A 22,953-nucleotide genomic window follows, 5' to 3' on the forward strand; every position below is an offset into this window, starting at 1 on the left:
CCAATGTTACATCCGACACGAGAAAAAAGCCATTACTCGGGATCACGCTAAAAAATGAGCAGTTAAACGGGGTCACCGCGCCTCAAGAGCAGCCGGTCACCGTGCTGCCGCCACACAAGCTCCAAGCACATGCAACAGCATAGTCCCACATCCGGGGATCCAGCACACAGACAGAATGGAGTAATCAGAAGACAAAAGAAAACCTTTACTGGCAAATGTAAAATAGGCATTGCAGAATGTAGGCAAAAATGTATTTATAGTTATTTTAATGTATTTTGTTGAGATGTTTGACATGAGTTTCAGGTATCTAGTAATCATTTATTTACAGAGTAATAAGTGCAGGATTAACAGATACGTCAATGTTCTTTTGTATTTTAAAGAAGTTTTGCATCATTACAGGTAAAATCATTTAAAAAAAACATCCCTGTAACGTTCATTTTAAGCTTCAAATCAGATTGAGTTGCTTTATGGTATTTTTATAGTATTTTCTAAGTGGAAATATAATAATTTTTTAGATAGAGACTACTTTATTAGAAACTACTGACCCGCCACAAGCGTTTTTGAAATGCCATGGCATATTCTTGGCCACTGCAGCACTCCCACAATGCACTGCCTCCCACTGTCTTGATGAAGCTGTATTGTTTTCCTCACCTCCGATTCTGGCATTGAAGGCGATGCCCACACCGCAGTAGGAGTTGTTGGCCTCCATGGCAACTTCCCCCGCACATCGGGTACCGTGACTGAAACACAGGGGGAATCAGATGCTGGCCACGCACTGATGTGCATGGGCAGAGACGAGGGTTTCTTGTCTTTTTGTCTTTTGACCTACTCCAAATTAAGCCTGGACCGACAACTACATACAGTACATTCGGATTACAGACAAACGCTAGCGCTGACATGTATATATTTCTTTTGATGGCATGTGAATACACAGTTTACTCATTACACTTTTTACCTCGGGTACCTTTAATTTACTCTCAAGAAAGGAATGGTAGGTACGACAGTCATTACCTATCCTCCTCGTCTTTGACTGGCATGGGATCATGTGACAGACCGTGTGACGCACGCACGTCGAAGCTGGCGAGGGCCTCCTGTAAAACACAGTGCAACACTCGAGACGAAACGTCACAGCGGCATGAGGGGAAGTGAAGGAATCTCATGAAAACGCCTCGATACTGACACACAAATTTAGTCCGCCAACATTTTCCCTCTCGTGACTGACGGCAGTCGCCGTCACTGAGGAGATGCCCCGTGACGGCGTTTGGGTGGTTTACGCGTGCCTCATAAAAAGTGAGCGTGTTGGAATGACTCGTTTGCCAGTGTATATAGGCATTCGGGAAGCAGGAGGAGGAGGATGCCTTGGCAGCGCTGTACAAGAGCAATTATGCATCCCTCTCCAGCCAAGCTTATCCATGCCAGACAATCTGCTCTGACAAAGTACAAGTTGGCCTGTGTGCTTCAAACTGCCTATAGGATTATAAATGACAAGGCAGGAGCAAACAACACAGCCACTGGCCATATGCTTTATGGGGAGTCAGTGGAACAAAGTAAAACAGCTTCATTGCTTTATGAACGTTTTATTGTCCCGGCTTTTAAGCGATAGAGAAGTGAGAAAGTCAATACACAGATTTCAGTCTAATGAAAATCCAAGCGTGTTTGCGTAACCACGCAGCGGTAGTGGAAGATTGTAACCTCATAACAAGATTACAGAATCCGAAATGACATTGCAGAGCAAGGCTTGAGATCTGCTGTGCTCGACATCACCAGAAACATTTGGTAGAGATCAGTTGAATTTAAAGTTTACTTACAAAGTTTTTCTTCAGGTCCTTGTTTGTGTGATCAATACCTGAAAAGAACAAACAAAAGGAAACGGTATAAATTAGTTAACTGTGATCTAGTTAACTGGGAGAAGACTCTTGATAGAAGTTTAAACTACTTTAAAATGATCAGCGTCACATTCTCTACGTTTTTACTGCAATCAGACCGTAAGTGGAATCTTTATTTCATTGTCTCACGTGGCGGTTTTTAAAAATGTGAAATTTGGAGTTGCCCACTAAGGGTATAATCATTTTGGCAAGATGTAATGGTGGTGTCTTTCTTTGAAAACAAGATTCTGGTTTGGCTGTGTGAGGTATTGCCCGAGTGAGTGAACGATTATCTCTTCTCTCTCCTTTTTTTTAAATGTCTTAATATTTCCATTAGTCAACATGCACACCTTTTACTGTATCTTTTCTAATGACCCTCTCTCTCCACACAGGTTGCATTTCTTTCACTTGCCCCATTACCGTCCCCCTCCTCTCCTCACCCCGACAATCCCCCCCCCCACCCACCACCTCCTCCTCCATCCTCTGCTGCATCAGGGCTCCTGTGGTCTCAGCAAGAGACCAGCGAATGAGGGCCCCAGGAGGGCCGCGCCTGCTCCGCCAGACATCACTCACTCTCTCTCTCTCAATCACGCACGGCCATCCGCACACACATGCCCCCCCCCTCCCAACACACACACACAAAAACACACAGGATCCGCCAGCCTTTGTCCCATGCAGGCAGTGCCTCTGGGTTGTCATGGCAACCAGCAGTGGGTTTTACCGCGGAGGCCTGATTGTGCCGAGCTGTGGCGGGATGGAGCTCTGGGGGGGTGGAGCCTCACGGTGCCATGCTGTGCCATGTGACTGATGCTGGAGTCTCTACTCGTGCACCACTTTGGATCTTCTTCAGACACACTTCCTCCGTTGGAGTTGCATTCTTTTAACATCACGTTGTTTTCTTTATATCCAGATACGCACATTTTGGAGTTAGAATCTATCCAATCCAATCCAAGTTGAATTGTGACACAGAAGATGAGGCCAAGTGATCACGCAAAGGAGGTTTTGGCATACTTGAGTGACGCCGCACTATGGACAAAATGATGTCAGAATACGGACTTCAAGTGATTAAAAAGTGATGTCAGAAAGCGTTTAGCAATCCCCTCTCAGGCTGTTCTGTTTTCCCATATATATATATTTATATATTTGATAAAAACTTTTGATCTTCAGGTTCAAATCTAGAAGCAACAGTTCACTATGATCCTGTTCATTACTTTTTATATTGTCCATAAGGGAACATTACCATCTTTAAAGCTATAAACAAAATATCATTGCACATAATGGATGGGTTTGTTATATCGATCCAAAATGTCATGAGTTTCTTTTATATTTGATTTGTGTGAAATCTTCGTTGTGTGTTTTGAGAGGTCACAGTGAACACTCACCAACAAAATTGAAATAGTCCATCCTTAAGTCCATGTGGACGATTAGGCCAAATTTAAAGAAATTCCCTTAATGGGTTGCTTGAGAAATTGCGTTCACGAGATGCAGGCGTGAGGTCACGGTGCTGATCACCAAAACCTACTCAGTTCAAGCTTTAGTAGGCTGGACAATGTCCAGCTTGTCCTTTCTGCTTGTCCTTCTGTCCATATATGTCCAGTGGACATATATGGACAGAAGGACAAGCAGAAAACGTACCTGAAAGGTTATATGCAACTAAGTGGATGAGTGAGGAAAGGTTTTTCCTGATGCATCCGTATTCTCACAGTTAACAGCAATGAATGCAACTTTTATTGAAAATTACAAACTTATATTCTTAGATGAGGCCTTGATTGATTGATTGATTGATTGATTGATTGATTGACATGCCAGACAGTCACATGTGCAGAAGACCTATCAAAGTGGAATTTTCATAATGTATTCCCTTTAAAGGAATACTTTAGGAATGGACATCTTTTGTGCAAAACGGACATTGGATCTCTGATGTTACGTGATAATTATTGGTTTCCGACAGGAGGCAGAGAAACCTGCTTTATGTGCTCAGCTTGGTTTTAACTTGATTCTTAGTAAGACGCCTTAGTGTGCATGGTGTGTGTATGTAGGTGTGTGTGTTTGTGTGTGTGTGTGTGTGTGTGTGTGTGTGTGTGTAATCATATAGCACAAAGATGACCATCTTGTTGGAAATCGGGATAGACAAATCTTTGGGAAGTAATGTCTGATCTGTAAGGTAACGAGTAAGTGCATGAATGAAGGATGGAGGAAGGAAGAGGAGAATGGAGAGGTAACTGAGGGGGAGCAGTGACGCCCCCCCCCTCAGCCTGAGAGTGTGTCGGACTGTAAATCAGAATGTTTTATGTTCTGGATTTTAAACTGAGCCTCCTATAGGAATTCCAAAAAACATGGGACATCACTAAGAAGTGAACTAAAAAACTGTAGCTGCTGAGAAAAGGCGGGTTACAATCCCACAACATTTCACATTGATTCAAATATGTGTCACAGGGTAACAAAATCTAGATCTCTTTTTATAAACGTCCTGAATGTGGTGTCTCAGGACATTTTGTGTCTGAACACAGAGAAATTGTGTCAGGGACATAATTGTGTTGGTCCTGGACCAATAAGGGATTTGCAGAACAATAGCAGTAGTTTTAAACAGATTTTCTTTACCCAACGTTAACCAAGGCAACTTTGGAATGGCACTAATATTTTGTAGTAAGTAATACGCTTGTTCTGGCTAGAAGTCAGGCCGTGCATTTTGTTTAGGTTGTAGTTGCTTAAAGCTTTAGATTTATTGAAAGCATGGGTAACATGTAAAATGAACAGAATATTAAGCAGTGTTCATTTGGACGTCCTTAGGGACCTTACACAGAAGCGGTTTCGGTGCAACAATTCGGCAAATCTTTTAAAGGTTGTCAGACTCCAAATTGATAAAGTTTATAATTTGCTCAATTATTTATCCTATTAGTCATGGCTGTGTAGTTGTTATATTGCATCTCTGCCAACCATTGGCACAGCCCAATGTCTGGCACCGTTATCTGCCTGTGCATGCTTCTCTGCAGCAGAGATGCGTGTTTGGATCAGGTTTGACTTGCTTGTTTGGGCGCGTGTACGCTCGCAGGTGGTATGTCACAAGGGTCAATTAGAGGATAAAAAAGCTGCACCTTCAAGTATTTAAAAGTATGCTTCAAGTGGCAAAAGGCAGGTAGCACCATGCTGCCATAAATACAGCCATAAACACACTACTACTACACACAGTCCAAGGTCTTCTGAGTGTGAAAGTAGAAAGCCACGTCCCACAGTTAGATGAAACACTGGAGGTGGTGGAGCCAATGCAAAACCTCCCATGAATACAAATGCTTTGAACCTGGCTGACCCAGTCTAGATTGAGATTGTGCGTGTGTGTGTGTGTGTGCTTGCGCCCGTTTGCTGCTCTGCATGTGTGTCAGCATTCAGCGGCAGAAGCTGCACTCTATCTCCTTGCTCCTGCAGCATTCACGCCGGTCCTCAGGGTCAGACACACACACAAATCAGCCATGGAGATTTTGTCGGGGGCCATTTTGAGCTGACGGTGATTCGTGCCTGAGCCGCCGCTGAGACAATGAGGCATCGCTTCGGGAGGAGGCACCCGCCACACCTGGGGCCCCCGTTTCCTCTCCTCATAAAGGGCTTACTGTACAGCAAAAAAATGGATCGTAATAAGCAGTCGCCCCTGTTACTGATTGGAGTAAGAAGTAGGGAGGAAGTAAGCCACAAAAATTACACCAATATTTCTGCAATAGTGTGTGTGTGTGTGAGAGACAGGGGTGTGTATCGCCAACCACCGAAGGTGAGACTTCCTGGCCCTACACCTCCGTCTCATTAATCAGCTCGGTATTTAAGAAGGTCTGGAGAGAGCCCTTGCCTGTAATTAACTGGCTTTGTCAAGGAGGCGTGTGTGTACCTGTGTTTGTGTGGGCTCAAGAAGAAAATGGCAAAAGGAGGAAAAAGGGAGAGGGAGGGATCTCGGGGCAAAGACGGAGTTTGATACAGAGGACGTAGAAGGAGCGTGGGTGATGGAGAGCCTGCATGGAACGAGGGTGGAGTGTAGGAAGGAGTAGAAGACAGGAGGCAAAGAAGACAAGTTGGAGGAAGAGGAGAGCTGGAGAAAATGACTGTTTCAGAGTGCTGCAGGAGGCGAGAAAAATAACTAAATGAGGGCTGGGATTAGAGAGAGGACAAGGGGAGGATGAGATGCAGGGAGAGACGGGGACAGAGCACAGGGTGGGGATGTGGAAGAGGTTGACTTCTAAAGTGGGACATTAGTATTCAAGCTGTACGCATCCACCGCCCCCTCACCACACCCCACTGCCCTGTCTGCCCAGCGGCCACCTCTCCTCCTGCTGTGGAAGCAGACATGAAGCTGGAGGATGGCAGGAGAAGTGTGTGTGCATGGGGACTTGAGTTCATTGAAACGCTTCCTTCAATGGAGATCTCCACTTTAGAGCGGGGGCCTTGTTTTTCTGCTGCGCGTGGGTTTCGGTGAACTTTCAGACGTTACCATTCCGTTATTTCTGGTGTAATTCGTGATTGAAAAGTTTAACATTCTGCTGCCAGTCAACAAGTGAACAACTTGAAGTGTCTTATTTGCTCAGTGTGTCCAAAAACAGGGTCTTACTCAAACTAAAGTAAATGGTACATTTGTGAGGACAATTCTGTGGATTAAGACTTACTGCGAATGTGAGTGCGTTGAGCAACAGAACAATGTAGCATCTCTTCATAGTTGCTGCAAGTCTCTAAATTTAATGTGATAATATTGACAATAAAAAATGATCAGCATCATTATTTTAATTTAATTTCCTGCTGACTAAAAAACTCACTAAAAATGAGGTTTATAACTTGTGATATGTGGACCATATGTATCGTTGTTATGTGTGTTTTTAAGTGCCGCAGATAAATGCAAAGACTCCCTCTGAAAACCACTACTCTCTCACTACTGCTTCTAACCGTTCAATCAAGTGGGATCCTGAGTACCTGCAAACCACACACTCAGCGTTTTTCTGCATATCTAATACGTTTTTGTCATTTTTCATCATATGAAGAATCCTTGGGGAGAAAGGTGGTGATTTTCCCTCAGCGGTTGATGGATGCAGAACACGGTGTACGGTTCTCCATCAAATTAAGTTATGGTTGCAGCATCCGTATCAACCACTTTCTCTTGTTCCTGCTAAACTGCCTCGTCCTCTGCTCTCCTCCACTGCTTGGCTCTCATTTAACTAATTAGATTCACAGAGAGCGCTGTTGACAAATTCATTTTGAAATCCATTAGTCCTCGGGCGTTGTTTAAACAATGTGCACGTTAATGTCCATCGCTTTAATGCCCCTGATTCACATTCTAATAGCCGTCTGATAAATCAGGTTATCTGCGACACCTTCTACGCGCCGCGAAGAGCGGAAATTAGAGAATTATTAACTATCCGCGGTGTTCTGTCGTGTCCGGGTGTGTTAGGGAGAAGAGGAGAGCAGATGACAGAGCGGAGGAGCGCGAGAAGGAAAGAGAGGAAGGGGGAGACAATGATGGAGAGGGAGAGAGAGAGAGAGAGAGAGAGGGAGAAAGAAGAGAAATTAGAGGGATGGTGGAGGCTAAAGGACCGGAGGGAAACAGTAAGAAGGAGATAATAAGGAACATGAAGAGCAGCAGGACTAAGTGACTGAAAATCTGAAAAATCAGACTTCTTCCAGAAGAGGGACTTCTGGGCAGTATGTGAAAGATCAAACAGAGTGTGAATTTAACATTCTACTTTAATCCCCTTGTGGTAAATAAACTCAATATTAAATACATATCACACAACACTTTTTGCACGAATTGGACACAATAAGTAAATTAACTGGACTGATACAAATCAAATTCCAAAAAAGGAAAGACTTACACATGTGTGTCATACACATTCTACATTATTAAACACACCTCCTATGTAGTGTCTGTGTTATGGTATAATTTAGTTATTGCGGTTTTTGCAGACCTAAAAAAATGATTCTTTTTTTGTATTTATGTATCTTTATACGAGTCGGCCCTAATCTTACTCACTGGCTGTATAGATGGAATAAACAAGTCCATTATGTGGCCATGTTCAGACCCTGAAAAAAAACATTTTCCAATATGAGTGAGCATTTGGGTTAATTGTTGTAACCAGGAAATCAACACTGCATTGAAGAGGACGCACAGGTGCCTGTTGTTTCAGGTACCGGCGAGAAACACAAGCGACTTATTACTCTTATAAAACAGGAATTTACGGTCATCACTGGGGACGATAGATGGCAAGGATGTAAACACTAGTTTAACACTGATATTGGCCTAAGGATGTAGGGGAAAAAAACTATAGAGCTGTAGAATTGATTCTACCCTCACGGCTGCAAAAGTAATGCAAGAGCTAACATCATAAACCTGACTAGCACTGCTGCAGGCATGGCAAAGAAACGGAACCACCCAGAGAATACACCCCCACACCCCCCACACCCACACACACACACACACTCAATACAGGTGCATTAAAATGACCCCTTTCCAATAGGCTCTCTTTCATTTTGAGGATTGTGATGTAACCGGGAGACTCACCCTGTTACTGCAGGGTAATCTCTGCGTTGGCATCGCTGCAGCGTAAACACAGTGGTGGCACGGTGACACACATGAGGGGGCTGCATTTTGAATTCTTTTTTCACACAGCGCTTCTATCTGAACACCCTCAATTTGCAAAAACACGAAAACCGAAATCCTATGCGAGCGCACGCGTCCTTCCTCTGCACACGCGTCCCTCCTCCTCACCGATTGGACCGACCCCCTGATATGATCCGACTTGGACGTTCCTACTCCCCTCCTCCTTCCAGTTGGCAGTTCCCTCTCCACTTCAACCTCCTCCTCTGTCTTGCCACCGGCTCCAACCAAGTCCTGGCTGCTTCTGCGGCTCTTCCTCCTGTTCTGAGCATCTCCCTCCTCGTCCTCCTCCTCCTCCTCCTCTCAATGCCCGCCGATCTAAACCAGAGAGCCTGGTGTCAGTCGCCCTGCCTGTGGTGCCTGGAGCACTGTGTGGATTATACACACAGGCCTGATTAGCTGCTTGTTTACCTACCAGCACCAGCACTATGGCGACTGCAGGGCTTCAAGGGCAACACCAGAGGATCCGTATCTCCACACACACACACACACACACACACACACACACGCACAAACAGCAAACAAACACGCTGTGTTAAACACTTCTAGTGTGCATGTGGGAGAGTTGCAGTGTGTGTGTGTGTGTGTGTGTGTGTGTGGTGCGAGCGCCATTGTGCCCCTATAGAGTTGCCCACCATTGCACAGGGCTCTTAATTAAGGAGTGTGTGTGTGTGGGTGTGTGTCTGTGTGTGTGTGTGAGGGGGGGGGGGGCGCAGCAGCTGGCAAGAGGCACCAGGGCCAGAGAACATCTGCAGGAGGCCACAACACTTCTGCACGCGCACACACACACACACACACACACACAGGCCCTCTTATACAGCCATAGCTAAACACATCACTGCAACTCACATCCCCAGAAGAACACAGACCTACACAGTCTGAAGCACTGCCATCGCCCCCATACCAATGGGACCGTCACCATGGCAACCTGGGGCTGGTCACCCCGGTTTAGTGAGCGGGCGAGAGTAGAAGATATGCAGGCGATAAAAAAGAGCAAAAGACAAAGGCATTAAATACCCTCCGCAATAATCACCTCGGCCTTGTTTTGAAACAAAAGGGTAAAGAGAGAGGGAGGGCGGGAAAGAGAGAGAGAGTGATAATCCAAATGCGTCTCATTCAGCGAGCAGCTCTGGATGCGAGGAGGTCAGCAGCTTTGACTTCAGACGCTCCACAGGGCCTTGAGTAGCCAGTCTCCTTTTCTCAATAAGTCAAGAGGAGCTGTTTAGTTGATGTCATCACGTCGATAGAAAGTGAGAAGGTGGAGCGGGGTTTGGTCCTTTCTGCGGGGCAAAGGCTACAGCCGAGGGGAACGGATTACAGGATCACATCAGCCTCACTGCGTTCCCTTTGTCTCCTGCTGTTACCCCTGTCAGCTCGTGTAAAGGATTCCCTTCCACATCCAGCCTTTTGCTTCACTTGTTCATCAAATGTATTACGATACCAGTAAATGATGCCACGCAGACAAACAATAGCATCACAATCTTTTCCTCACATGTTGCTCTGCGCAAAGTGTAAAAGCAGAGAAATGAAGACAACGTAGATGTGGTGCAAAGTGTTTTTTTTAGTGTCAGTAGTGTTCTTGCTGTGTAAATAACATGGTGAATGAGAGCCGTACATATAGTTTCTTGAAAGGTGGTTGTCTGTCGCTGTGTGTCAGCCCTGTGGTCGGGGGACTGAACCCTGGCCTCGGCCCCTTGTCCCCCCCGTGGCCCTGAACAGGATGAGCAGTTACGGGTAATGCAAAGGAATATATAGAAAACTTGAATATTCTTCTTAACAGTGGGGTCTGTTGTGTGGTGAGGCCGATCCAACCTTACCAAGCTATGATATCAATAATGTATCACTTTAATCTTAGAAGATTATTCTGAAATATTCCATTGTATTCTAACTGTAAATTATGATACTTTATTATTTATTTCCCTACAATGCCTTTAATTCACCTTTTTATGTTTCTCGTGGAAAAGCTGGTGTCTGAACTTCCATCCCTGTGGAAAAATGAATGTTAGCATGAACAACGGTTATGCGTTTCCCTGGAAGATGAAGCTCTAGTCCACGGCCTCATTTGTTCACAGTAATTGCAGCGGAGAATCACTATTAATGATATAATGGTGCTTAAAGATGGGACACTGAGCACCTTTAAATCAGCTTCTGTTTGCGTTTTGCATGGACGCTCCATCACTGCATTACATAACTGAAGGGTGGGCTTATTAGAGAAATAAGGCAACGTATAAACAATACAACTCAAGTTATATGGATGTGTTGTGGCTTTGGGAAGCATTCAGAGGTTCAAATTTCATAAAAAAAAGAGCAATGGCTGGCAGACATGAAGGCGGGGGCTGATATAAAGGGATCTCCTCGCTGCTGGAGGAAAAAGGTCAATAGCACCAGTATGATCCCTGGAGTCTCTAACTGTCTGTACATGAATCGGGAAATGGTCCGTAACCACAAAGGCTCTCTCACACACACACACACACACACACACACCAACAGCCCTACCAACATTCTCTACCTTATTTATTTGTCGCTCTCAACATGTGGCAATAACTGCATGTGCATATAGCCTTGTGTGTCTGCATGTGAATAAATACATGTGTGATTATTTCATGTCTGTGGCTGTGTGTGTGTGTGTGTGTGTGTGTGTCTGAGAGGGAGAGAGATGTAGTGTGACATGAGATTTACGCATATTCATTAATCAATATTTGTGCTCCTTTGGCTGTTCGATGCAGCATCGATTTGAAGCCAGAGCAGAGGCGCTTGACCCTTGATCCCAATAAAACAATAATTTGCCTCTATAAAAACCAATGTGTCCCCAGTCTGCACTGACTGCGTGAGCAGATATTGATCACCAGAAGAAAACTAAAATATGACAGAGTGAGTGCATCAGAGCGTATTTCCTACATTATAAATATTTAGATCATTAGATGCCAGCAACAGATTTTGAGGGAGTGATTGGTTCTTCCCCAGGAAAACAGGACACAAGGAGTGCCAGGAATCATCAGTACATAACATTAAAAAGGCAACACGGTGTGTTAAAACACGAGGAGAGATGTGAACTATGCTTGTAAAATATATCCAAATGAGCTTAATCAAGCAACGATTACACTTGGTAGAAACGTATCAGCTCCCTTTTTAGGTTGAGGGTGAACTTCATGTTGCAGCGCTATGTGCTCCTACAGAAATCACAACGGGTTCTGAATTTGATAGGGCTCTGGTGCACCCTGTGATTGGCCACTTGTCCGTAGCAACAGCAGCTGAAGCTGAGATTATAGGCATCCAGTGGCCAAGCTGTAATAATTAAAACTGATGTACACAGGATAACCCCACGCAGTGTTTAACTATCCAGGAGACTGCAAAGATTCTACGTTGGCCTTTTATAACTCACCTCCTCAATTCACAAGGAGAATGCACAGTTTGTTTAGGTTTGTGTTCATCTTTGTGTATTCATGTACGTGTGTCACTTATATAGAGATGTAAGAACGGGTCGCACATTTATTAGGTTACAAACGCCGCTGGTGATCGGTCAGATCTGCTTCGTGTTAACTGTGCGAGCGACTTGATAACAGGGCAAGATGGCTGTCATCATACATTTAAAGTGTTCAAAGTATTTGAATTCATCCCATTTAAACTTAATTTAATTTATACTTATGATGTGAATATTTTTGGAACCAGAAACCTGACTCAATTATAGGGTGCTAAATTAAAGGGATAGGCATCCAAATGTATTGGATGTTGTGCTTTATTATATTTTTGTATTTCTTTTGTCTGTAGGATACGAAGAAAACAGCTGCATTGGATGTTCAAAGATTTGCTTTTTGCCAACTAAACCAGCACAGTCAGACCGAGAAAACAAACATGTTATGATTCATTGATGGGCCCTTACACGGAAGTTCATAATTAAGGACGTAATCTGTGCGTGCAAACATGGCGTGGGCCCACGTGTCTGCGCCTGGGTGAGTCATAACAGTAATGAAGGCCTGCTCTGGTTGCAGCCAAACTCGGCATTAATGATGGACTCAGATCAGCTCTCGCTGTGGGATCAAATACTCCGTCTGCTAAATAATGTAGCGTACGGGGCCAATGACGGTCCCATATGGACCAGGGAGAGAGAGACAAACGTATAGCAGGTACCGCAAGTGTGTCAGCCACCGCTGTTAAATACTCTGGGGCCGGAGGGGGGATCACTGCCAAATGTAGACAGTGTTTAAGTGTGTCTGCGTGTGCGCACGTTGGAGGTTGCGAGCCACAGCGCGCGTGGAGACGAATGTGCGCGGCTGTTTGTGACTATGTCGGCAATGTGTGTCACTCATCAATAATGTACGGCTCTTGGTTCTCCCCTCTTCAAAGCTAGTGACGCTGTAGTGTTCCACATAATTAACTCTCTCTCTCTAACACACACACACACACAAAAACAAACCCCCGCACACACACACAAAGAGATAAATACAGTGGAGGACACAGCAGATATACGGATGTAAATTAGCTGAAACTCAAAGACAGAAAATGATGGGGACTAATACATTTCTACTCTTTATTATGTAATTGTGGTATCAAATTACCACAAATGTTAAATTGCTGAAAAATCCATTAAATAAAGGGGCATTGAAACCTTTGAGAAAAGTTAAGAAGAACTCGAGGTATCTCAATTGCTTCAGATATGGTTGTTGGAAACTGGTTCTGGTGAGAAGAAATCGTTTAGAGAGAAAACAACATAACTCATAAGAGCCTAAAAGCTGCTCTTTGTCCTTATTGTCATTGTTGTTTTGCTATTAGCTTATGAGTGGAGGGACAATTCAACAGAATGTGTGATGCCTGTGCATGTGTGGTGTCCTGATACCAGAACTTTGACTAATAGATTCATTTGGCAGTCTGATTGATTCTTTATTCACTCTATACTATGGTCTACAGTCATCTGAGGCCAACTGACCGGACAACTTCAGAGGCTCTCAAAGCTTTCTCCGATGAGAATATGAAAGAGGCTGCAGAATTATTTAGATTCTCGTCTACTTTAAGAAAAATACACTGAGGAGATTAAATGACCTGAGAAACATATATTCAGTAGATCTAAATATAGAAAATATTCAATATCGTGGCTTTAAGGGGATTCTTCTGAAATGTTTTCTTATCCAAATCCTTCCCAGGTACGAGGCCATTGTAACTAAACATATCCCTTATACATTCATTCATTCCTTCATAGAGTCGATATTGTGTCCTTGTTTTAAAAAAATACATTTTCCAGTTTGATCAATCACACACTATCTGTCAATATTCTGTATGTTTGTAACTGTCAACAATGAATGGATTGTACTAACAAGTATTTCCTTTGCATCCAAAGTACCAGTGTACTTTGAAAAAATCCATGTAAGGTTAATAGCAACTAACTAATCTCTAACTAACCAATCTCCATTTTGGAGACTTTTGGGATTGAACTATCACAGGTTCATCAAGTCAAGTGACTCCTTTGCATTTGCCAGAGCTCACAACGAGATGTGATGACATCATCGGCACAACTTTGTGCATTTAGAAGCACACTCTGGAGAAAGCTAAATGAAGACAGGTACTTACTGATGATAACTAATGATGGAAAAATAATCATGCTTGAAATGCAATGATACAGGTTTTGGGTGTCGCGTTGGATTTTCCACTTTAGAGTTTCCATTGAAAGGGATTAAAATAATCAGAAAGTCAGGGTGGCGAGAATCTATTTTCTGACAATTGTGTGCTTTGAAATAGTGCTTCAGTGAGAAGATGTAGAAAACACACACAGGGAGACAGAAAATCCAAAAAGCATGCACACACACACGCACACGCACACACAGAAGCAAGGAGTGAGTGGTGTTGATGCCAGCTTGGAGTGATGGTAATATCAGAGACTGGAGGAGCTGCTAATGAACACTGCGAATGGGAAGAAAGGCTCCAGCTCAATCCACTAATTGCCTTAAAAGCTTTTCATACAATTTACCCTGTCAACAGAGATGGTGGTGGTGTGCATACGTGTGTGTGTGTGTGTGTGTGTGTGTGTGTGTGTGTGTGTTAGCGTGTGCACGTGTGAGTGCAGGTGGGTGGCTGGGATGTGGGCTAAGAAAAAGAGATCATTCTGAGAAAACATATTGTAAGAAGAGAGGAGAAGATGTCTCCTTCATTCCAAGCCATCGGCGTCTTAGACTGCAGCCAGACATGAATCAGACCCTCCAAAAAACACACATTCCAGCACACATATTTCTGCATGTACAGCGCCGTGTCTTTTAAACACGCACACGTGAGCGCACACGCGCGGCGTGCTACTGGCCCGGCGTGCTACTGGCCCGGCTCTTATTTAAGCAGAAAGCCTGCAGAGCGCTTCAAGCGGCATTAAGGCGACGGCAGAGTTGTAAACAAAAGGTAGGGCTCCCCGGCCCATTGTCCACAACGGACAGCTCAAGGAGCGGAATGACGTCTTCTACTATCCCAGCACGCGCGGAGGAGGCATGAGCAGCAAAGGGTTGAGGAAAGTCCAGCTGTCTTCGCTAAATCGTGATATGACGTACACACTCTGATGCTAATGCGTCCATTTAACGGTGACCAGAAGATCACAGCCGCTGACCGAGCTCAGCGCCGCGGGGAAAACAAACGCCAGATTCACTCTTTTTTCAAGCCTTTTTCCGCTTGGCCACGCTACGTTTACGGGTCATTTTCGTAGCTGCCTCTTGGATCAGTGCATTTGATTTGGCACCTGGTCACTACGGTACGGTCACACCACTTACAACAGCCAAAGTCGTGGGGGCCAAAATCAATAAACTTCAATTGGGTCACGTCACATAATGGATCAGGAGGCTAAATGAATTACATGCATTTATTTGGTGCAGTTCTACTTCAACTGTGAGCAGTTGCAGATTACCAATGTGACAAGAGATGAATTGATTGGTGATATGATGGATTATAAAAAGAAAAAAATCATTCAAAACATTTTTCTACGTCAGAAAATATCTGGTTGCAGCTCACTTAAAAAAATATATTAACACAAAGTTTCCCCTTGGACGTAGTTACATCTTTGAGTTGCTCTTAGGAGTGCTTGTCTAATCGAAAGGGTTGCATGTGTGAGTCTTCATGCACGGATACAAAAGATGTGTACTTGTGTGTCTGGAGGTGTGGACATGCAGTGAAAGTTGCACGTCTCCAGTGTCCGACCTGGGACCCCCTCCCTGGAGGCTCCTGTCTGCCAATGAGGACAGCACGCGGACGCAGAGCTCGCCCCGGGGTCAACACCAAAGCCAATACCTGAACACAGGCAGCACACACACACACACACACACACCGAAATGCACCAGAACCACCTACACACACAAGCACAACCCATCGAGCCATTCAACTGCAGCCTATTATTAAGCTGGCCGGGTCCAAGTTCTGACGCAATTAACCCGTGAATCCTCGGCGGGCTGCTGGATGTTCATCCGGAGCGGTTAACGAGGCCAAATGTAAGAGAAGTGGCTTTTGGTAATGAGACGGGATAGCCGTGCTCTGTTCCAGCCTTAGCGGGTCAGCTCTCACTGGCCCCGAGGATGATATCTCACTTACAGATTCAGGTTGGACCTGCTCTGCTTTGAATTACTTAGTTTAGTTACTGGAACGGTTGCAGTTGACCGCCCCCGGACCAAAGACCCAAAGTCCTCTTATCCCTGTCCCACACACACCATTCTGGGTGGCAGCCTGGAGTTTTGGGAGGCAGGTGTTGAGGATGCTTGATGCTTCGGACAAAGTCGAAGTGGAAAGCTCCATTCAGGACGGTGAAGGAGGCGTCCCATTTGTCTCCCCACAGTTGATTGGTGACATTGTTAGAGCAAAAACACTTCTTCAGTCCTTCAGTTCAGTCAAGCTTCATTTACACTTGTCCCCTAATATGTCCCCAACCCTAAGCCTCCATTACAACCACGGAGGCACGGCCTGGATCGTGAAGGAGCTGCGAATGCAAATGCAGCTCAATAAATGGGCGAAACCTGGGTGCTGAGGGGCAGACTACTTGAACACAACCCAACTCTGAGATGTTTCCAGTGGCCCTTTGAACGGAACGAAGCCAGAGCCCAGACCAGCTGCAGTAGACACCTGAGGTTGTATGCTTCCTAATGTTCTGACACACTGAGCAGTCCCTCCCTGCACCTGCCTCTCATCAGCACGTACAGTAGGTGCTGCAGGAAAGCTTTCACGTCGAAACATCTCGGCCAAGTCTCGAGTCAGGCACCAGCAAGAAGTTGTTGTTCCCTAAGTGTTTTGATTAAATCGCTTTTTTTTTTTTTTCAATCATCAAGTCATTGTGAGGAATGAACTTTATTAGAGCTCCGGCAGTAAAGGGGAAAGTGGAGCAGTTTCAAAACGGGGAGGTTTGAATCTGTTTCGTTATCCGTTAATAATCTTTTCTGTGTTGTTTCTACATGCTTGTAAAAGGTGAATTATACATGACTTTGTCACTTTGTACCATCTGCACTGCAGATGATAAATAGCCTCTTAGCTGACTATGGCACATTTACGGAAACGTTTACCTCATTTACTCATGGAAGAATAAAACGTAAGGTAGTTGTACCTGCAAGGTCAGATGCCGACGATGAGGTAACTTAGCTTGTTTGGACCTCACTGACGTCCTAAAAGGTCACAAGAGGGGCTACAAGAGGGGTTCCAGGGCGTTAGCAGCAGCAAACCATAACCAAAGCGGTAACTACTAACAACCGACAGAACCATTTCAACTCAAGCCCGAGTACGTCTAATGGCGCCACGTCGCCGCCAGAGAAGAGCCGCACTGCGTTCCTTTCAGCTCCGTTCCCCTCTCCTCCTTATTTTCCATCAGGGCCGCTATCAGACGCAAATGTGCGGTGAGCGGAAAGGAGAACGCAGAGAAAATAATTACCCTCTGCCTCAACCAGCTGGTTTGTTCATAAACACACAATTAGGATTTCATGGCAGTCCATTATATAGCAGCCACTCCAGGGCGGAAAGCTTTGCCAAAGCTCGATCACTGGAAACATCTTAAACACTCGGAAACAGCTACTACCTCGGCTACTGAATGCAATTTTCTGATTTCTTGGCAGCTCCTCAATAAAAAATAAAAAAATCAATTACGCTTTGACAAATATGAGAAGAATTCCTGTAGAGCCGATGAGCTCGCCCTGGAAGAGCTGCGTCTTCATGGCGACGGCACATTCAGGACTGGCAGCGGGGCGGCAATTGTAAGCTGGACAATCGCTCTCTGGCAATATATTTGTTTCTAAGATATAATATTTCAGCACTGATGATTGGATCTTGATTTAATGCGGGGAAATCTGTGCTATCGAGCAATTTGTAAAATTGCAGGGCTTGATGGCAGACTGTTGCTACAATTACCCGACAGATAGATGAAATGGATGAAGATTATAGAGGGAAAGGGAAATATATACATAGAAACATCTGCATTATATAACATAACATTTTAAACTATGTATGTGCCATTGTCATCTTTTATTAACATGCTTACTTGCAACCTTTTTCCCTTTGTTGTGAACATGTCAGTGATGAGCCAAAACATTGTTCATGCAGAAAGACATGGTTGTTGTTGTAGTTTAGATATTTAATTAATATACACACATATTGGCTAAAAAAAGACAACAACATGCCACAAACATTTAGGAGGCTTTGTTGTGTTTTTACAATGCAAATGTGAGATCACAGTGTTGTGACCAAAATCTCTGCCTCCCTCGTCTACATATGCCCACTTCTACTGTCGGATTGTTTTGCCCTTCACATTAGCACTTACTTAGAAAATGGCACCTGGTCTCTCACCATTTAGGGATGCCACAATGAGTTAATCCTCTCTCTGGTTATTAAACTCTCAGCAAATGTTTCGAGAAGATATATCCAGTGCTGGTGGTGAATAGCAGGTTGCTCACTATACATACAGTATATTCACTCAGAGCAGTGAGCGAACTCAACCAAATAAGCTCACACTTTGTAAACGCATTGGGTTCATACCCCAAATAACTCTTTGCGTTTTCTATTTAACACCAGATCTCTCGTCTTCTAATCGTCTTTGTGAGACGGAATGCGACTCTGCTGCTGCACCGCCAGTCACTTTCACACGATAATTGTGGCATCCGTCATCTGACTCCACATTGATAACACGCTTAGTGTTTCAGACTGACTTTTTGCATTCGATGAACATGGTTGGGGGGCGCCGGATCGGTGTATTCCTGAACAGCCTGGTAACACACGTTGTCCTCAGCGTCTCCTGTTATTTGTGTCCAGTTTCAGCCAACGCAATGGCCTCGTGAATTAGGGAGAGGGCTGAAAGTGAGAGTGAGTGTAGTGAGGACGTAAAGGTGTGTTTCAGTGACATAGAGGTTCGGCTCCTGTGCAGGCCCATGTTTTTAGTGGATGTGCTTAAAAATAATGTTCCTCACCATCACTGGAATGTAAAATGAAGACCTTTTCAGAGTCTGATTTTTTTAATAGTTATGCAAGTGATGTAGCTCGTGTGATGTCACTCCTTCAGTCGCTTGGTCCGTTGGTTTATGTTTGTTTTGACTAAAATACCTCAACAAATGGATGGATTAGAACAAAATCTAGACTGGGTGATACACTGACTGTTCCTCTAATGCCACAATGACATTTCTGCTGGTTTCAGAGCAAAACAAGTATTGTATGAATCAACAACACCAAAAAGACATCTCTCTGGTTAAATTAAAATGTTGACTGTTACCACCATAGAAATCTCTTAAAGGTACCCTGTGGAGGTTTTGGCATCTAACAATGCAGTGTAGTGTTTAGCTTGTGCACGCAGACGAGTGGCCTACTATGCACTGAGATACACATAGTGCTCCTCAGGGTAACTTTAGTTACGCTTAAGATTTCTATTATAAGTTGCCAAAGATCTTCATTTTGACACCACTCTCCAACGGCCATTTGCTTCACCGCTCCATTTTTAATTGCATTAATTTTGTTTACAAAAAAGTACAGTCATACTAGCTGCTATAGAGTAGCAATAGATAGCAAGCTGGTCATTCCCCCTCTGCCGCTGTAGGCAAGTTCATTCTTTTTAGTAGTTTCTGTATTTTTGTCATTAAGTCTGGTCTCCCAGAGCCGTTCAGAACATCAGGCAGTCAGTAAAGGCCATTCTTATTCCACAATATAAATTACATTACATCACATGTCATTTAACTGATGCTTTTATCCGAAGCGACTTACATTGCATTATAACCCATGCCTTAAATTTTGCCTGGGGAGCCATTCGGGGTTGGGTGTCTTGCTCAGGGGACACTTTGACATGGCACATGGGGCAGCCGGGATTTGACCTGCCAACCTCGCGGCTCCCAGCGCATCACGCCACTCCATGCGCCACCATCACCCCCCAAATGCTGAATTGGTGGAATAAACCCATTATCCCATAGTCAATAACTAAAACAACACTGGGCTTATGAAACATAAGCATTTTAGTTGTTGTCATTTGTAAATCAATACATTACAAACCGATTGTGCTTTCTTCAATATATACTGCAATAATATTGAAGTACAACATTATTGTCCAGCGTCTTTCACACCAAATCACAAACGTCTGTCTTAAATCTCAATGTTCACTAATTACAAATTTTCACTGTTTAAATTCTCTTAACACATCTCAGTGGTGCTGCACCACTGACATATGTGAGAGCTGAAATGAAATTCCATTATCACACAGACAAATTACTTTTCCGGGGTGGGACTGATGAATGGGAAAAAGAACAGACGTATTGAGATCTGAGAAACATGACCCTCCTTTACTTTCAGATTCAATGCTTTGTAAACCACATCCAGTCACCACAAATTCAGCCCAGCTTATCCATATATTTCACGGGAAACCACAACACCTGCGTGTCCGGTAATCACAAACACCGTCGGCGCGCTGTAGGTGGAGACCAGTTGAGCGGTGAGGAGATGCGTTTTCACCCCCGTCCATCAATGACGGACTCCCGTGGACGCCGTCGTCTCCTCGCTCTCCAGATCTGCGAGCAGCTGTCTGCAGCGATTACACCCACAACGAGCCGAACAAAGGATCAAACAAACGGCTCACGGTGTCAACGTTGACTCGAGTGATTTTCTTGTTACTGTAAAAACATTCTCTGCAGTGCTGGACCACTGGCTTCATTATTTGTGGCGGTGACCCTGAACCCGGTGTTTTAGGAGACCACTCGGTTGAGGTACAGGGAACTCGTACAGGAAACAGATGAACACTGTTAGCAGCAGACTGGTGGATCCGTGGCAGCGGACTCCAACCGGAGTGAACACATCTCTATGGGAGACAACCTTGGTGCATTGTGGGAGTTGTGCCTCGGCAGGGCGGCGTGTCACTTCCTGCGACGAGAGACCTCAAATGAGCAAAGTCTCCCGGGATGTCGGGCTTTGAAACTCTGAGCCGGCGTAGATTGTGGATAGTGGTGAGCCCGACGGGGTGTTGTGCCTCACGGTGTGCACATATGCACACATACAGACAGACGCACACACACACACACACTACTCTGCTCTACGGTTACACAGCAGCCGAGCAGGAGCCTTCCTTTGTTGGTTGGGAATACATACTGAGAGAGTTCAGAAACCCACATCCTGATATACACACAGACACACACACACACACACACACAGTGCATATTCATACACGCTCAGTCCCACAGAGGGAATCAAACTCCCCGATGCTTCTGCTGCAAACACGTGGGGCAGAGATGAAAGACTTTCACATCCACAGCGAGCAGCCGCGGATGCATCCCTCAAACTTCATGCGCTGTGCAGCTCCACTATCAATACTTGCTCGGTTAGCACGTTTCCCCGAGCTTATCCGCAGCGCGGCTACAACATCCTCGGCCTGCTCCCAGCCTCCTTCCTCGGGGAACGGTGGAAGTGTTGCTGCGGTCGAGCCCAGGCCACCCTCAACTCATCCGAGCCCACCGCCCTCTCTCCCGCTTCCCTCCCTCTGCGATCAATGCTGTCCTCCAACCTGGATTCACATCAAAGTCCCCCCCCCTACCCCAACACACCCCCCGCCCCCCGCCTTCCGCGCTGAAGGTTGGCTGATCCACAGGTAACCTTTTTCTCTTTCATTCCCCATCTCTATCGTTCTGCCTCTTTTCCCCCTCTCCAGCCCTCTCTCCCTCTCAGAACCAGAGAGCATCAAAGACTGCTGGGCCTCACGCCGGGGGGCTCCCTGCTAAGCAACCTACCCCCGGACCCCGCACCCCCGCTGACATCAACCCCCCCTTACTCCACTACACCTCCGCCGCCACTGCCTACTTCTCGCTCCCCGCAAAACCTGCACGTAACACACACACACACACACACACACACACACACAGGTGTATCCACCTCCCACCAGGACCCCGATCAGCGGTGGCTGCTCCACGCTGGCTGCACATACTGTAAACAACAAGCTGTCAACAGGGCTCAAGTGTGCCAGCCATCTGATGTGACCTATGGAACAGAAGTCCCACTGTGCAGTGGGGCTGCGGGCTCAGCAGGGGGGGTTGGTCAGGGGGTACTGTGTTGGTGTATGCGACTGTTGGAGCGTGCGTCTGTGTGCTAGTGTATGCGGCCCGGGGGGTCGGGGGGTCGGAGGGGGGGAGTTAAGCTTGGGGCAGAAGGACTCTGTTGCTCTCTAAATATCATGCCAGTTTTTAACCAATTTGCAAACACAGAGAACACATTGCGATTGTAGTGGGGCGTGCATAACTAATAACTAATCATTAAAACAGTTACTGCCTAAGAACATAAGATGAAGCGGCTACATTAGATGTAGGGAGGGGGGCAAGAATATTTCCTATCCACACCGAGACAGAAATAACTGCTGGGGTAAGTGAGTACAGGCTGCTGCTGCTTGATAATCAATTGAAAACTTTATTAATCCCCAGTGGGGAAACTCATTTGCCACCGAAAAACACTCAATTAACCGAGACAACAAGTAACCGAGTGCACAACAGACAAAAACACATCGCAAAGAACAAACATCACCAGAAAAACACGATTAAACATAAATCTAAAATCCACCTCCACAGGTGAAAAAGTGTCTACAGTGAGAATACTCTGTATCTCTTGTGTGAAGTAAAACAGATTATGTCTTGTCCTTTCTTGCCAAGTTGTCTCCTCTCTTCTCCTACTAGATGGTTGCTGTCCATGGTGCTGGAGGGGTTGCATATACATTTTGAATTGAATGGCCGGCACTGCGTGCGGTGATTTTTGCTGGTGAAAAGATGTATAGTCTTCAATGAAAGCACTTTTATGTTCAAGTAGAGTTATCAGTTGTCCCATGCTTTAGTTTCTACATGTATGACAATGAACATAAACTGGGCAGCACTCTGTCACTATTGCACAAGGTACTTGAAGTAACCACAGTGCAAGACATCAATTAGTAAAAACATAATTAGCACCTTAAAAGAGCTGGAGTCCCTTACAATATGCTGTATCCATCTTTCTTATAGCACATTGTCAAATGCAGACTCCCGATAATAA

General features: G+C 45.0%; 1 protein-coding gene across 1 annotated transcript in view; it reads right to left on the bottom strand.

Annotated features, from left to right (window-relative positions):
* Positions 1-22,953, bottom strand: part of LOC119197399 (proprotein convertase subtilisin/kexin type 4-like) — a 128,119-nt gene that overhangs the window by 54,872 nt on the left and 50,294 nt on the right. Inside the window, exons 9-11 of the mRNA XM_062565508.1 lie at positions 1,809-1,846; positions 1,012-1,091; positions 652-740 (exon numbers count right to left, since the gene is read on the bottom strand). Of these exons, the coding sequence (XP_062421492.1) occupies positions 652-740; positions 1,012-1,091; positions 1,809-1,846 (207 nt within the window). The remainder of the gene's footprint in view (positions 1-651; positions 741-1,011; positions 1,092-1,808; positions 1,847-22,953) is intronic.

This window comes from Pungitius pungitius, chromosome 11 (genome assembly GCF_949316345.1).
Source record: "Pungitius pungitius chromosome 11, fPunPun2.1, whole genome shotgun sequence".
NCBI classification, from domain to species: Eukaryota; Metazoa; Chordata; class Actinopteri; order Perciformes; family Gasterosteidae; genus Pungitius; species Pungitius pungitius.